Here is a 16,195-nt window from a genome sequence, read left to right as displayed (position 1 = left end):
GTTTGTTTAGTTTCTCTCTGCTTTGGCTCCTTGACTGACACTGTTTATTCACCCACAGCCACCAACACATTCCCAGCTGAAATGCTAAGTTGCCCATGAAGAAGCAGAAAATGTGCGACAAATTCAAGCAAAATAAAGTGAATGTTCCTGCACTGATCTGCAAATTAAATGAATTTGAAAGTCTTGTCGCTTGAAAACGAGAACGTTCATTTTTCTCAGGTCAGAGAGGCACAAACTGGCCCCAAAACAGCTCCCAAGAGCTTTGCAGCTGGAAATCTACCAATGCTGTTATGCAACTGTCTGTTTTTCTCATGTCGGTCCACAAATGTGAAGACTGAAGGCAGTGTCACACAATCCTGCGTGGCAGTGATGTCACGAGCAACAGGTGCCATGAATCCATTTGCAGCCCAGAGAGAGGGGAGGGAAAAGGCCATTAAAATCCCTGACTCATCATAAAAGAGGAGAGAGAGGTGAGGATGATGAGGTCTGGGTGATTCGTCAGTTTTTCCATTCAATCAAGGGTGGCTATGCTAAAGAAAAACAGGTGTGGATGTCACTTTTGGCCATGGTGACACTGAGTTGGCCTTTAGCTGAAAACAGTGTTACAGAGATGTGCGACAACAATCCTTGTTTTGTCATGTGTCAACGATACGTTTGAGGGGACTCGAGCACGGAAAAAATGGCTTCTCCTGTGCCAAGCTGAGCGGCGTCTGCGGACCTGCAGGCAAAACCAAACAGTGGATAATGATGTGTCAACAGCCTCCAGCATCTGGATTTAGTCAGGTTGCTGATCTTCCGTGTCCCACCCTGATCTTGTTAGATGAGGCCTTCTTGTCTGAAGCAACGTGATCAAATGAGGAAGAAAATACAATGTGCTTTATTAATGGAAAAGTGGAAGAGTTGCAACAATATTAATGTTTTTCATTCTCTTCCTTTTTGGGAAGAAAAAAATTCAAACATTCTTTGATCATCTTTTCTGTGAGAACGTTTTTAACTGTGGCCATCTTCCATTCCTCTGAATCACATTGGAGATGCTTCTGCTTCTGAATCCGAGTCCACCTGAGGTGACATAAGATATAATTCAGAAAAACACACATGTGTACAGAAGCTCTCACAGCTTCATTTTCAGTATCATATTTGGAGGAGCAGATCACCACCTGCCCAGTTCCACATCTTTGGAGATGAATGATGTCATCCTGTCTTTGGACCATGTCCAACGCGCATAAATTCAAGACTTTGTGGGCTCACAGTGATCTACTGCGTGGTTCAAGAGTTCAAGCCCACAGATTATACGTGAGACTGACAACAACAGGATGCTCTAAAACTGCCCGTTTGGCCTCAGTCAGCTGAATGATCCTCCGTGCACAAAAACAGGTACGTTATTTGACCACTCGCTCCTGAAGCTGAATAAATATGGAGGTCCATCCATCCACAGAGACGGAGACGCAATAGGAAACTTTCACTGCTCTGTGGTTACCAGGCAACAGCTGGAGGAGTGACTCAGGGAAGGAAGAGAGGCGCTGACTCACAGCTGCTGTGACGTAAATGATGTGAAGGACACACACACACACTCACATACACACACACACACATTTACAAAGCCATGGAAGTCCACCTCACTGTACAGAAGGTCAGAGAAAGGCCGCTCTAGCTGTTATTTATGAAAGACTTTTTTCTGTGAAATATAAATGTATGAAATGAAGTTAGGACCGTGGTCATCAAGAGATTTGCACAGCTCAAAATAATGTTGCATCACATTTCTACAAAATGCTTGTTTGAATGCTTTAAAGCATCTTTATTCATTCTCCACTACAACACCATACTTTTGCCCTTTCCCCTTGGCTCCTACTGCCCCCGGGTAAACACAAAAGGTCAAAAATAAAATGGACATTCAGACAGGCGAGAGAGCACAAAAAAAATAAAAACATGTGCTACAATGCACTACAGAAAACAAATATATTAGAATTTTTAATACCTTTTTAAACTTAGACCATTTTTAACAATATATCAAACAAAATTCAGGAAATAAATGCTTTTGATGAATGAATGTATTAAACACTTCCATAGGGTCAAACATCTGTTTTCAACATTATTATTTTAAATTTTGCTATTCAGTTGATTAGATTCAAAGTAAAGTATCTCTGGTGATACAATAAACATCCATATGGTGACTGTAAATGTATCTTCCATCATTTAAATTCCTACCATATTTATTGTAATTCGTTGCTGCTGTCCTCCCTCTGGCAACAAAATCACTAATGCTGGAGTTGTGAATGACATACTCAGACAGCATCAGGATGTTGTTCCCAGCAGGTGACGTACCGATGAATGAAGCCCATGAAACAAATCAAGGAAGTGGTTCAGAGGTGGACATTTAGAATACAAATGGTGCGTTCTTCACTTCAGCTGTGTGAGGTTCTCTTGCACCCAAATGTCAGATGGAAAATCAACACAGGTTAAAAACTTAATGGTTTGTGTGTTTAGCCAAACATGAAAATCATTAAGTGTTGAGTGTGATTTCCAAGCAGCATCAGGTCCCACCAGCTGGCGCTACCCCATCATTTCCTGCAGCAGACAGGTAAACCTGACCTCACTTTGGTGAACCACCATAAACCATTTGGCTGTTGCAATAAAAGAGCTAAAAGCAAGACCCGTGTGGGCCAATTCTGCCACATTTTACGTCTCAAACCGAGCAGCATGTACAGTGTGGTGAAAGATCTATGAGACTGTATCCTTTTACCCTGCAGGGGCAGAACGATGACAGCAGGGTAACTGGAGAAGATTTGACTTATTCTGACCATGCAAAATGCAGCATGCTGGAAGTCTCCTGCCCCAGAATCAGAAAGCTGCGAGTGCTCTTTTCAGCCTTTATTTGGACACTGCAGGGTGTAACAGAAAGTATGAGAGGGAGTGAATTGTGGTATTACAACTACAATATCTGTCATAAACTTGGCTCTGTTACCTTTAATAACACGATATTAAACAGAACTGTAACACAGATGTAGAAGATGTAAAGATCTTTTCTGCAGCCCTTGAATGAATCATTACAGAGACACTGTTGAAAGGGTATCATTTATGTCATGATTTAAATATTTAATCCATCTCAAAACACTGACTGGGTATTTATGAGATTCTGTTGACAGTGTTATGTTTGCTCCCTCCTCCGGGTCCAAACCAGCACCTACTGATATATTGGGAGAAGAATGTGTAAAGATACGAAGCAAGGAGCTGTAAATGTGCAGAGAAAGACAGAAGGATAGACTCTATCTCATCTCCTGGTGTTATAAAAACATTGTTTACTCAGTTAACGTCAGTTTTCACTCCATATTTCATCATATATCTTCTTTGGTTTTTGACAAATGGAGGCCTAATTTGCTTGCGCAGTCTCACAAGACCTTGAAAAGCAAACAGTTAGATAGTATAATATGGGCAAACATAAGTTCTGCCAAATGTGAATTGTTTTCAGGTATATGAAGTGATAAAATAAAGCAACATTTTACTAACTTGATTTGAATGACCCAAAATTTCACAAAACAGCAGATAAAATAACTATATTTGCGGGTCTATTGCTGAATATGCTGCAAGTGTTCTACCACCAGGGTGCAGCAGAGTGCAACAGGGGTAGAGGATTGGAACAGGTTTTTGTTTCTGCCTGTTTTAAAAACGATGTTTGATGTCACCCTCCCTGAAGTCAAAGCACAGCTAAGGCAGTAGCTAAACTGGGTAAAATGCTAATCTCAGAAACACCATAAATTTAACACAATGTTGTGTTGTGTCATGACTGTAGGGAATCTAACATGAGAAACGAGGGCGTGCTTGTATGCAAAAGACATCAGGGTAAGTGTTGAAAGGCAGGGTCAGTAACATTTGACCTATATGAACACACTTACATGCAGGCAGCTGTGGGACTGGTTTAAAATGTTTGAGGTGTGCCTTTGAGTGCTCGTTGACAGAGCACTTATTTACAGGCACACACGTAAACAAGTCATGAATTCCTTTTTTATAGCCTAACTTTGAGTCATTTGTGCCTTTCATTTTGACCATATCTCATCATTTTTGTGGACAAATGTTGTATTTTCAATTAAATGCAGCACACACAGTGGTTTTATATGGAGACAAAGTAGTTTAAACAGACAACAGCCTCATTTAGGGCTTAGTAACAAACGCTATGCACATCTATGTCTATCAGCAAACCTATAACTCAAAGCTCTCCATGACACTACTATGGAGTGTAAGCCCCCCAGAGCTCCTAAACCAGGGAGTCGCTGAATCCCCCATCCTGCTCCTAAATACGTTCAGCTCGCCTGGTTGCAACAGCACAGATCCTATCAGTTGTATCCTTGAGCTGACTGGTATTCATCAGGCCCTGATCCAGTTGCAACGCAGCAACCGCATCTAAGTCCAAAGTGAAATGAGTTGAGTTTGTTGCTTGGTTACTGTTCAGGGAAGAAACAGAGCCACCAACACATGGGACGTATATTTAATTTAAACACCTTTAAGAATATTTGACAATATTTTGGCCATTTTCTTCAACACTCCAATTCTAGCAAAGTTAGCATAAAGTCTGTAACCTGACAGAGAGCCTCTTGATTAGTATTGATCAAATCTTACTTTCGTATTTACTGAGAAGATCTTTAAATGTTTTGGTCAGGCAACAGTTTTTACACTAACAAAGCAGGCTAACTCTGTTTATTACTGTTAGGATAATTTGGACTTTTATTGTCAATATTGAATTTAGTTTAAAAATAATGACTTAAAGTTTGTGATGCGGGCAGAGACCATAAGATCAACAATTATGAAAATTTTAGGTCAACATGGCAATAATAATCTATGCAACATGCGGTACATAGACAATGACACAAGTATTTTCCTTCAGGACTTGACTTGTCTTGTCCAACTGGTTTAAGGGAGCACAGAGCAAATTTAGTTAGTTTAGGTAATTTAGCTGAGAAGGAACTGAATAACTCTAACAAACAGACTGCTATCCACCGTGTGTGTGTGTGTGTGTGTGTGTGTGTGTTGTGGGGGTGAGGCTGGTGAGGTGGTGGGAAGAGCGTTACCTTAGCTGAATTTGAGAGCGTCACTGGCATGTCCAGGCTGCAGCTGGTCAGATGGAAATAGACAAGGTCGCAACTGAGCCCAGAAAAAAAAAAACAGGATGCATGCATGATATACAGTGTACACTTCACATACATAAGATGAAACCCGATACTCTTTATATTTATGCGTTCTACACGGAGAAGGTTAAAAGTCAGTGTGGCCTTCAAGGCATCACTTTCTTCAGTGTAACACATAACCATGGATTTATTGGTGCTATAAGGACACATATGATATCTCACTATTTGCTTTAGTATTTCATTAAATGTTTTACAATTAAATCACCAATATAAATACTAAAAATAGAAATACATTTTCTCAATTATGTGTCCTGTGGGTTCGATTTAGCGCCATCTAGTAGTAATAATACAGATTACACAAATCAATTCCCCACAACCACTGTTTTCAAAAGTTGGAGAACTTCCAACGCCGTTAGTTGTTAGTGAACACACCATGACACAAATATACATAAATATGATAGAAACCAAAATACTGAATCCCAAACTAATAAAAATGTCTTAAATCAATTAGAGTTTTGTCCACATCTGAAACATTACTAATGTCTCTAATGTTCCCCAGATTATCACCAAAAACTTATAAGTGCCATCCCAGTCTGTAGGAATGTGAGTAATGGCGATGGAAGATGTGATTGTTTATGATCCTGAATGTGCCTCAGGTAATCGTTCCATACTAAACATCAAAGCATCTAAACAGAATTCATCCGAAAAATGTAACCCACCATCAGTTAGTGTATGCATCTTACCTCTGTTACTCTGTGTTTCCTTGGCCAGTACATAAAGACGTCAGTGACTCCGGGTGTGAGCACCTATGTGACCTCCGCACAAACTTGATCTTCTCTACAGAAGCACAGCCACACTCACACTTGCTTGGTCCACATATATAGCTGAAAAAAGCAAAATAGCCCAACTGTACCATCGCTGTACCATAATCCTCCTCTCACACTTATTCCCATCATCCTGTTGGTGTCCATGTCTCTCTGCGTGACTGTCATTTCCTCTCTGTTCCATCCCCCTCATCCTCCCCTCTTCCACAGCTCCATCACACAGGATGCTTTGCCTTCCTGAAAACATGCTTCGCAGCATGGAAAAGGGACAAAGCCGAGGGGGGCAAGTAAGTGCTGGGGGGGGACACAGAGGATGTTTGTGTCATTCTTCTGCTCACCACAGGCCTCAATGTGGTCCATCCTGAGGAAACCAGGCTCGCGTCATCCTGGCTCAGCCTCTGGCCCACACGTGCTGCCATCAGAACCGGGATGACGCATTAACACCAGCATTCCTGCAGCTCCTCACACACAGGAGACCAAGTGAGGCAAGAGCCACCAAACTACTCCAGATTTTACAGTTACAGGAGAAGTTGCCAATGCTGCCAATAACTAGGGTAGTGCTGGCTGTGAGCCTGAACCAGATCTTAGACTGGATAACCACACTCCTTTTTCCTGTTTCCAGTTGTGACTAGAGCCACCTGTGGGAATTCCTCTGCAGGTGACTCACATTGTCTTATTTAAAGAAAATAAAAACTGTACTAGCTGTCTGTGGTTCTGATAAGCCTCAACGTTTTTACAAGTAGGACCCGACGAGCTTTACAGTATTGCAAAATGAACAAAATGAACACCTAAAAACAAATGCACAATACATATGCACAATCACACCAATAATAATACCAGAACACTACAATTAAATGCTTGTTCAACAGCAACTTTGAGGTCTGACAGAGGCTTAATAACAGGATGTTTACGTCCTGGGCTGACCGTGAACAAGCAGCTAGTGCAATAGGATGCACTAGCAAAGAGGAAATGCCAGGTTGAATATCCCTGCCCAACCACCAAATATAACCTCAACTTCATGCCGCTTTGTTCACAGGAAGAAGCCTCCGGGCCAAAGTCTGTTCAGGTATATGTCCTTCTGAGTTTGACCTCTGACCTCCTTAAAGAATCAACTTGGTAAAGCACAAATTGGCCTGTCCCTTGCCCTCTGGTTCACGGCTGTGTTGAGTGCACTCAAGTGGTCAGCTGTACGTGATAGCAGACAGGAGGCTGGTTGTTTCTGACAGACTGGGTGGTGGTGGTGGGGAGGGGTGGTTTCACTGTCTCACCAGTAGATTGTTTCTGCCCGTCTGCTATCCCATAACGCACTGGTCAGCCGCATCTTCCACAGCTTCTAAAACCATCATGGCCATAGCCAACTTCCTCACCGCCTCAGACATCACTTCAGCCATCAATGCTTGCAAAGGTCAGGAGGCAGTTGTGTTTTTGACATCAGTTTAAAAAATATATTTAAAAGTGAAAGTATTCAAGAGGATACGTGGGGTTTTAATTATAGGCTGCTGTTTAAAGTAAACCGAATACACCTGTTTATGTCTGTGATTTGCTTTCAGCAAAGGATTCCTTCAATCCTAGCGTCTTCTTTAAAACAATTGGCTTATCGAAGAAAACGCCAGCAGAAATAGAGACGGTCTTTAAGATTCTGGACCAGGACAAGAGCGGATACATAGAGCAGGACGAGTTACAGTTGAGTGCTAAATGTTTTCTTACAGTAGCTAGTTGCATTGCCTCATTGTTTGCATATGAAATGCAACATATCGACTTTTCATCAGGTTGTTCCTGCAAAACTTCTCCAAAGGAGCGAGGCCTCTGACTGCAGCTGAGACCAGAGCTTTCTTGATGGAGGGAGACTCGGATGGGGATGGAAAGATCGGCTGGGATGGTAGGCAGGGCTGGTCTACTGGGAGCTTTCTATCTTTTTGTTTATCGGATAGTGCTTCATCTTTGCTACAGTGGTTTTACCTTACACGCATTCTATTGTTATTGTTATTATTGTTGTTGTTGTTGTTGTTATCATCATCATTATTAAATTAGTGAGCCTTCGGTCTTATATGTCTTTTTCTCCTTTCAGAATTTTCTGCATTGGTCAAGTCATCATAGTGTTTTCGCCTAATGTTTATTACAGTGAAAGACATGGACTCAACAAAGGCTGTATTTTATGGGAAGTACAGGAAAAAGAGTGGAGCCTGAATCTCGCATCTTTTTCTTATGTCTTCCCCCTCACAAAACAGTTAATAAACCGGAATAGTTTTCTCCAGAGAAATAATAGTGTCTCCTGTCTCATGTTGTGATGTCATGCTGAGAAGTGGGCAGAAAGGTTCAGATTATCAGGCTCAAGTGTCCAAATAACTTGTTTTTCATCTGACATAGATGAAGTATAAGATATTTACTAACTGCATCTAAATAAAAACTAGGATACAAATGATAATGGATTTGAAGAAAAAAGTGAAGAGAATGATCAAAATACAGGAGAGACAGAAAGAAGTTTTAACTTGATTTGTAAGTCTTAAATGATCAGCATGCTGTAACCTGGGGCTGAATTTGCAGACTACTAAAAACCTGGATGAGGAAAAAGTGTCAAATTTCTGCAGTTCTGCTGAAGCTACAGGGAGATAAAGGGTAAAAAGCATTTTTTTAAAGAAATTTTTAGCTCAGAGTTTCTATGAACTAAACTAAAATCTTCAAGACAAGGTTGGCTACTTCAGCACGAACTCTGCCGTCAACTGATTAGAACTATAGATGTGGACTCATGTGGAGCAAAAGCAGAGGAGCCGCACTAGGAGAGGACTGGGACAGCATTCACAGGTCCAGAGAATCTCTTCTCTGGTGGCAAACCACTGTTTCGTAATATATGTTTTACTTTATTAATGAAAAATTACCTTGCCATCAAAAATCAGCTTGGTATAAACCTACGCTCAGAGATAAACCGTCATTTCTGGCTGATACAGTATTAATTCAGTTCTTGTCAATCACCATTTAGAGCTCAGCTGATTTACTGAACTTTTAAAACTTCCTCAAACAAAATATGGTCAGTGATCATCCTTCACTGTCTCCAATTACACAGCCTCACTTGATGGGTTCTCTCCCCACTGTGAGAATTTAAACCTGATATTGAAGACGGGCAGGAATAGTTCCTGTATCTATGGCTGAGTCGCTTGAGGTGAGAGACCTAGTTTGACCATGACAAATGAATGACAGGTTTATTTAAACAGGAAATGTAAAGAAAAAGTATACACAGTGGAGGCGTCACACACCTGGAAGCTCTAAAGCCAAAGAAAGGTCTTAAAAAAGAAGCTCTGAGTCGTTGCACCTGCTTGTGTTTGGCGGCAGAAAATATGGTTGCATCTACACGAGGTTTACGTGCTAATCAGGCAGCCCACCTGACACACAACATGCAGGAACACTTCAACGTCTAACCCTGAATGACCCAACACTGCCCTGCAGTGTGTTTAAACAGAGGTGCTTTTGACCCAAATCGGCTGATTTCATGGATTTGGTGCAGTGTGAGAACAGGGATGACAACAGTTGTCATAATGATGATACTGATGACAACAGAGCTGGGCGGTCTCTAAAATAACTCTTGAAAATAATCTCGCCACCATAACGAGAGCTGGTGTGAGAAGGCCACAAATAAAACCTGACTGGAGTTGCAGCTGAGATGATCTAAGTCAAGGCAGCATTTGAATGAATCCCACTGATCCCCCCTCCTCCCTCATACCGTAGTGCACACATGCTCTTAAAAGTTACTATGCACTGACAGGGAAAGCATTACATTTTTCCCTCTCAGGCATAGAAAAAACAAATATTGTTTCAGTTAAGCAATTAATTGTTCCTCGATCAATGAGACTGGCAAGCCACCATAAATGCTCAGTGGAATTATTCTTACAAAAAGGCCAAACCACACATTTTTAATCAAACCTGTGCGATAGCAAAGTCTGTTCCACTGTACTGGTGACACACTACATACCTGATTCTTCCTTCTGCAGTGCTCTGCAAAGTTTCCGACACCAGACCGGCACGACCGCAGAGTCTGTTTCATCCTGATCAGCAGCGTATATAATTAGCCCAATGCAATATCAAGCACTTTTGCATTACCCTTATCCTACCATTTAAGCATCTTCATTTATGTGTACATAAATAGAACAGCTCTGTCTACTGGACACATTTTTCAACCCACTGCTTTCACCGCTTTGCATGAGTGTCTGTTACATAGCCTGTGCATCAAATTTCGTCTGAGTGAAGGTATATAAGCTCTGGAGGAGGCTCACTGCAGTGGGCAGATTCATCTGAGGGAATCCACTCTAGTCTTACAGATAACACCAAGGTGAGTTATGCTGAGGAGCTGCAGACTGGTAGACACTTTTGTCTTGGCTGGTTCGAGACGTCAGCCTCGTGCGATGGGATATAAATCGAGGAAAGAGCTGCACAAGGCCAGGTCCTCCATGTGGCTTTGGACTGACCGAGGGAAAAAGCCTATTTTGGCAGCCGACCACAGCCACCCAGGATACTTTGAAGGGCTTGGTTTTGGAAATATGGGACTACCTTTTGTTTTGAGTTGTTCGTTGTCTTCTTGGGGCACCCAGAGAGGATTATTCACAGAGGGGGGAATGGTTAATGCAGTTCATAGCAGAATGGCGTTGCACCAGAGCTAGCTCAACTAGGATGCAGATTCACAGCTGACTTGCTTCAACATGCTACAGCCAAACTGTTAAACTGATGTCTTGTCCTGTGCTCTCTTCCCCCAGTCAGTCATGGCATTCTCTGGAATTCTGAGTGATGCTGACATCACTGCAGCCCTTGCGGCTTGCCAAGGTAATTTTCATTATCCTGGCACAGACTGATCAAGAATCAAAGCCTGAGAACACTCAACATTTAAAATATTACTGTAGTTTATTACTGCTAAAGCTCTTATCGAATCACACGACCAGCCAACCTTGACAGCCGGTCTGTATCTGCGGTAACAAGCACGATGCTTTTTTAACATATGACTGGATCAATAGAGCTGCAATCACAGTTTCAGGTTAACCAATCGTATCAACATTAAAAATATCCAATGTACAATTTGGGATTTATAGTCATTTTCTGTATTAACTGTATTAACTGCTAATGTGACTAAACTGCAGCGGCGTAAATAAGTGCAGGGTTTGTTAGCATTTGGGTATGAATTGAATGACAGTCAGGAAAAGCTTCACTCGGTTGTCTTGATATTAAATAATCGCTTCTCTTCTTGCAGCGGCTGACTCTTTCAACCACAAAAGTTTCTTTGCTAAGGTCGGCCTTGCTGGCAAATCCAAAGAGGACATCGCTAAGGCCTTTGGCATCATTGACCAGGACAAGAGTGGCTTCATCGAGGAGGATGAGCTGAAGTAGGCACATTTCTTTTTCAGAATAATGAGCTCACCTCAACGCTGGTAAAATAAAGCCAACAAAATATATCCACCAGAAATCCAACAATATTCTGAAATTTCAAGATTACGGTGCAATATCTGCTCTAAATTCAGGGTGCTCTTCCTCCCCAGGCTGTTCCTGCAGAATTTCTCTGCCTCTGCCAGAGCTTTGACCGATACCGAGACAAAGGCTTTCCTCAAGGCTGGTGACACTGATGGTGATGGCAAGATTGGTGTTGATGGTAAGGCAGCATGTACATTTCTGTTGCAATAAGACTTTAGAACAACTCCAAAGATTTTGACTGGAAACATTTTTCCTTAACTCCCTGCAGAGTTTGCTGCCCTGGTAAAATGAATAATCTGACCAACAACTTAATTCACCAATCTAAAGGAACAACTTGAGCCAAGACTGACTCCTCTCTTCTTCTTTGCCTGCCTCACATGCTCTCTTTCATCGACCATATTTAAACTCACTCAGACTGTTCACCACACATGTTCTCCATGATGATTGTACCAGACTAAGCTTATATGACTGAATGACTTATGCTCCTCTCTCACTCTCTTTCTCTCACTTCTGTGGTTTTACTATGCAAGTTTATCTGTGACATCAGATGTGTACTTTATGGGACTCAGATGGATGATCAAAAAACAATAAAGGGTCTTTTTCAATAAAAAAAATAACATTTAATTCTTTTGTTCAGCACAGTTGTAAAACCAATTAAAGTCATAAAGACGAGACTGACTTGTTTTTAAAATGGATTCTCGTGAATACACTATAATTAAAGCACACACACTTTTATTTTGCAGGTTTAACTTCAATTGCAACCAAAAATTGTTCAAATCTCAAACAACAATGATGATGATGATGATGATGATGAGTAGGACAACTAAGATTCAAACATTGGTGCTACTGGATGTATGAAAGGGTTAAGCCAACATTAGCGACCACCCAAAGCGGTGCACTATAGAATATTAATTATAACGATAGTGGTGTTAGTACGTTTACATTCACATCTTAAACGCGTTATGCTGAAAACTGGATTCTGGCAATGGTAATGTTGGTGGTAATGTTGATTTCGAGAGGCAGACAAGAAAGTCGAACACTAACACCGGTTCCTTTGAAAGTTTTTCTTCCGGGGTCATACACCAGCCCGGGGTTGTGGAGCATGCGCATAAGCGTTCTGTATTTAAGTCCGATTAAGACGACTCTCTGGCACAGTATCTGTGTGTTTTGGGCTACAAAAAGCATCGATGTCAGTCGGAGTAACGCGTTTATATCCACTTCAGTTGGCCGGTTACTGACAATTGAAATTACGTAAAGTATTGAGCGACGCCATAAACCTTCGCTCCCCCGATATGGTTTTGTATGGTTTAGTAATCAATCAGTCCATTCTCCAAACCTTGGTGCCCGCTATTTTTATAATAAAATAATTCTAATCCTAGTTTTAGAGATTTTGCATCTGTAAGCACAACAATCTATATTCATCCCTAAGTCTTGCATCGCGTTTGAACAGTTGCCAAAGAAGCTGCTTATACATCAAGGCTGATGTATGAGCAGAAGGGCACAAATGCCTGTTAGTGACGCAGATGAGTGCCATTTGAACAACGACGACAACATAATCTCTTCCAGTTGGAGAGATGAAGAGAAATGGGATCTTCTGAAAGTGTAGTCTGACACTGAAATACCCCAGCATCTCCAGGGCACACTAATGCATTTAGTCAAGTACAAGTGATGTGCATGCACATTTGCTGTTCCCCACCTCATTCTTACCATCTGTGACATGATTGACATTTTGCTACACTGCAATGTTGCGTGTATAAACACATGCGGGGAGAATTCCTGATCTTTCGGGTGTTATGTAAACAGAACAAAAGCACAAGATTTGTAACTCATGGCTCACATGATAGCATCATCAGAATATGGAGCAAAGTTTTCACTTTTGTTTAACCTGATCTGATATCTCTTTGTTATCTTTGATGATGGTCAAGCGGTTACTCGGAGTGAATTCAAATCATTTACATCTCCAGTCATAACAAACAGCCACGGGGTGGCGCTTTTAAACAATAATTTCCAGGTTTTCGTCTCCTGTTACTTCTGCACAATAAGAACATTTGCTTTCTAAACTTGTAGATCATGTTTTAGATGTTGGCGGGAGCACCAAAAATGGTGTCACACATAGATTAATTGTTAAGTCAGCCCTTTACTGACTGTGATGCTTGAAGCTGTAATGAGTTGAATTCCCTTGGTTCTCATTATCAAATGCTTCCCTCTCTGCTAGATGCATTCATGGTAGTACCGTTAGTGCTGAGTGGATTCCCCAGAGTCACTGCTGTACCAGATGTATTGCAATACCTCAAAGATTACAAAGTTATCTCAATTTTAGTGAGCTGGTGCAAATCCAGCTAAATAACTTCAGGTTTCCGCCAACTCTCAACACAGTATCATATTGTCACAGGGCATGTAACTATCTGAATGTATACAACATTACTTAAAGTATTTATTTTATGAATTGAATGTCTCTTTTTGCATCAAATATAGCAAACTGGTTCTAATCCTCAGTGAACTTACATTTCAAGTTAAAGCTAAAATAAAACATATTCAGCTGGAGCTCTTAAGCTTTGTAACATGTCGACCAAGTGTTTAGCTAAATTATATTCATCATCAAGTCAGAAAATAACATTTCTAAGAGCAAACCTAATTGCTAAAATGCAAAGATTGCTGGATAATCCTAGATTTCTGTACTTCATCATCATCAGGAGAGGGGTAGGAGTTGTTTGTGTCGTCCGTGTGTATGATTGTATACAGCAGAATGTTTGGCATATATGGGCCCACAGTGAGAGTTAATTGGCCAGATGCAGTGAGGATTAAGCGCTACTAGAAGGAGGAGCTCTGATACGTGATACAACCACAGATTAGAAATTTAAGCATTTTTCATGCTTTTATATAAGACGGAAGAGAGCATCGAGAGCGAGCGCTCAGCCACAACACCTTATTTGCTGCTAACTGGAGACAGACTGAGAGGAACATTGAGACAAACAACTGTAAGTACCATCTATAGGTGTGGCTCAGGTGAGCAGCCTGTCTCTGTCAAGTCTTAATGCCTTTTTGTCTGCTTTCCCTCTCTGCTTTTTGTAAATGTGGAAATGGTTTGATGTTTAAGGTAAGTCTTGTTAAATTTAATTCAACTAAACATTTATTCTCAATGAGTTATTAATGTCTATTCTCAATTATTTGTGTACAGGCTTAGCATAAATTCATAGTCTTAACTTTTCACATTGTGAAGGTTCACAATGTGTTCCAAGATGTTTGCAGAATAATGTCCATTTTTATTATTTATCAGATGTAAAGGGAAACTAATTAAGGAGTTAACTGCAACTGATGATAAATGTAAGCAATGGGAAGATAATGTGCACGTGTGTGATATTTCTAGTTCATTTGTTTTTACTCAACAGGAAAGATATGTCACTCACCTCCATCCTCTCAGCTGAAGCCATTGAAAATGCTGTCAAGGATTGTCAAGGTATTACTTTATTTCTACTGGACTGAACCCGCAAGACAAGTAAATAAATGCAAGAAAGTTTTATAGAACACATGACTTATATTGCTGTTCAAGCTCTGATAATCACATCTTTGTTCTCTTCTGTATGTCATTAAAATGAGCTCTAAAAGTGTCTTCAGCAGCAATGGCCTCCTGTGTGCTGAAGTCATGCTTTCAGAGAATGATAGTGTGATCTAAATTCAAAATATATTCAGCACAGCAGCAAAATTTGATATCAATCCCTCAAAACATAGAATGTCAGCAGCTCTAACAATATCTGTGGTTGTTCCTTCCTGCTACATTTCTGTGACATGTTTCCAGCACCTGAATCCTTCTGCTACAAAAGGTTTTTCCAGCTGTGTGGCCTGTCCTCAAAGACCCCCAAGGAAATCCAAGATGTCTTCCACATCCTTGATGATGATGACAGCGGATACTTTGAAGAGTCTGAGCTCAAGTGTGTGAAACAATGTTGTAGGGAGTGCATGTGGTTCCTATGTAAGGTCATGTTCTCATGGCAGCAAAATATTATGGTTTCTCCTGCATTATCACGCTCAGCTTTGATATAGTAGGATGATGTTTTTTACTGTATGTGCAGGTACTTCCTGCAGCGATTCCAGCCGGGAGCGAGAACACTGACGGAGGCAGAAACTAAGAGTTTCATTTCAGCAGCTGATGATGACTGTGATGGAAGAATTGGTGTGGAGGGTTGGTGTTTGGTTCCTTCATATTCACTGAAACTCACATTAAGGCATTATATAGAGACAAAATAGATGCAAAGATTTTGAGGATAGTTTTCTTATTTTGGGATTTATTGTTTTATCTGATTAGATTAAATATATTTTGGGGGTGAATTTCACTCTCAAGTTCCACAAGAGAACTGGTTTCACAATTCATAGAACCAGCACATGTGAGCGAATGTCTTTGGCAAAGGATTTATGTGATAAACAAATTGTCTTTAAATTCATAATATATTTCTTATGCATATTGGGTAAGAGTGAATTTATACTTCAAAGTCATTTCAACATGTTTTCTATTCTGTAGAATTCCAGAGTATGGTGCTGTCCTGAGAATCACTGGTGGAAGAGTGGAAGAGTCTTCAGATCATTCTATTTAAACGCATTTAATAGACTACTCTGTCCCCTGCCTCAATATTTAGTGATTTATGTTATTTCCTATTGTTACATTATTTCGACTTACTTCCTTAAATGAGTTCTGTGTAGGGTGACTTTTAAAGATGGTATTTTTAAATGCATTGTTTCCTGATGTTTATTTCAGTTCATCAGACAGACTTCAAAATTAATAAACTTGTAGAATACAACTCTAAATGCTTG

The 16,195-nt window shown here is 40.7% G+C and overlaps 3 protein-coding genes and 1 long non-coding RNA gene across 6 annotated transcripts; 3 read left to right on the top strand and 1 right to left on the bottom strand.

The window, feature by feature from the left end:
- Window positions 1-2,892: 2,892 nt before the first annotated feature.
- LOC130528855 (uncharacterized) lies at window positions 2,893-6,196 on the bottom strand. 3 transcript variants are annotated; one of them, XR_008951415.1, is made up of 3 exons: window positions 5,861-6,196; window positions 5,061-5,133; window positions 2,893-3,184 (listed from the first exon to the last, which is right to left on the bottom strand). It is a non-coding gene; the product is annotated as an uncharacterized LOC130528855 (long non-coding RNA). The 3 variants fall into 3 exon arrangements; XR_008951413.1 differs by lacking the exon at window positions 2,893-3,184 and adding an exon at window positions 3,274-4,395 and having other exon boundaries at window positions 5,861-6,194; XR_008951414.1 differs by lacking the exon at window positions 2,893-3,184 and adding an exon at window positions 4,467-4,897 and having other exon boundaries at window positions 5,861-6,195.
- Window positions 6,197-7,188: 992 nt separating this feature from the next.
- On the top strand, window positions 7,189-8,204 carry LOC130537941 (parvalbumin, thymic-like). The gene is made up of 4 exons (XM_057055109.1): window positions 7,189-7,346; window positions 7,492-7,624; window positions 7,711-7,820; window positions 8,010-8,204. Exons 1-4 carry the CDS (start codon window positions 7,286-7,288, stop codon window positions 8,036-8,038), a joined length of 333 nt encoding a protein of 110 aa, XP_056911089.1. The 5' UTR covers window positions 7,189-7,285; the 3' UTR covers window positions 8,039-8,204.
- A 1,933-nt stretch (window positions 8,205-10,137) lies between these two features.
- Window positions 10,138-12,061, top strand: LOC130537952 (parvalbumin alpha-like). The gene is made up of 5 exons (XM_057055136.1): window positions 10,138-10,262; window positions 10,684-10,750; window positions 11,172-11,304; window positions 11,458-11,567; window positions 11,658-12,061. Exons 2-5 carry the CDS (start codon window positions 10,690-10,692, stop codon window positions 11,678-11,680), a joined length of 327 nt encoding a protein of 108 aa, XP_056911116.1. The 5' UTR covers window positions 10,138-10,262; window positions 10,684-10,689; the 3' UTR covers window positions 11,681-12,061.
- Window positions 12,062-14,209: 2,148 nt separating this feature from the next.
- Window positions 14,210-16,189, top strand: pvalb9 (parvalbumin 9). The gene is made up of 5 exons (XM_057055123.1): window positions 14,210-14,367; window positions 14,779-14,846; window positions 15,186-15,318; window positions 15,460-15,569; window positions 15,906-16,189. The coding sequence occupies exons 2-5, from the start codon at window positions 14,786-14,788 to the stop codon at window positions 15,929-15,931; spliced, it is 330 nt and encodes a 109-aa protein (XP_056911103.1). The 5' UTR covers window positions 14,210-14,367; window positions 14,779-14,785; the 3' UTR covers window positions 15,932-16,189.
- The last annotated feature ends 6 nt before the right edge of the window (window positions 16,190-16,195 follow it).

The sequence above is a fragment of the Takifugu flavidus genome, chromosome 1, assembly GCF_003711565.1.
Source record: "Takifugu flavidus isolate HTHZ2018 chromosome 1, ASM371156v2, whole genome shotgun sequence".
Classification (NCBI taxonomy): domain Eukaryota; kingdom Metazoa; phylum Chordata; class Actinopteri; order Tetraodontiformes; family Tetraodontidae; genus Takifugu; species Takifugu flavidus.
Note: the sequence above shows the minus strand (reverse complement) of the source record. Positions and strands in the feature narration are given on the sequence as shown.

Bases quoted from the DNA above. Each gene is read 5' to 3' on its own strand.
- LOC130537952 (XM_057055136.1), top strand. From the start codon at position 10,690: ATGGCATTCTCTGGAATTCTGAGTGATGCTGACATCACTGCAGCCCTT. The intron at 10,751-11,171 runs GTAATTTTCATT...CTCTTCTTGCAG, and splicing joins AGCCCTTGCGGCTTGCCAAG to CGGCTGACTCTTTCAACCAC. The intron at 11,305-11,457 runs GTAGGCACATTT...CTTCCTCCCCAG, and splicing joins ATCGAGGAGGATGAGCTGAA to GCTGTTCCTGCAGAATTTCT.
- LOC130537941 (XM_057055109.1), top strand. From the start codon at position 7,286: ATGGCCATAGCCAACTTCCTCACCGCCTCAGACATCACTTCAGCCATC. The intron at 7,625-7,710 runs GTTGAGTGCTAA...ACTTTTCATCAG, and splicing joins ATAGAGCAGGACGAGTTACA to GTTGTTCCTGCAAAACTTCT. The intron at 7,821-8,009 runs GTAGGCAGGGCT...TTCTCCTTTCAG, and splicing joins TGGAAAGATCGGCTGGGATG to AATTTTCTGCATTGGTCAAG.
- pvalb9 (XM_057055123.1), top strand. From the start codon at position 14,786: ATGTCACTCACCTCCATCCTCTCAGCTGAAGCCATTGAAAATGCTGTC. The intron at 14,847-15,185 runs GTATTACTTTAT...ACATGTTTCCAG, and splicing joins TGCTGTCAAGGATTGTCAAG to CACCTGAATCCTTCTGCTAC. The intron at 15,319-15,459 runs GTGTGTGAAACA...CTGTATGTGCAG, and splicing joins TTTGAAGAGTCTGAGCTCAA to GTACTTCCTGCAGCGATTCC.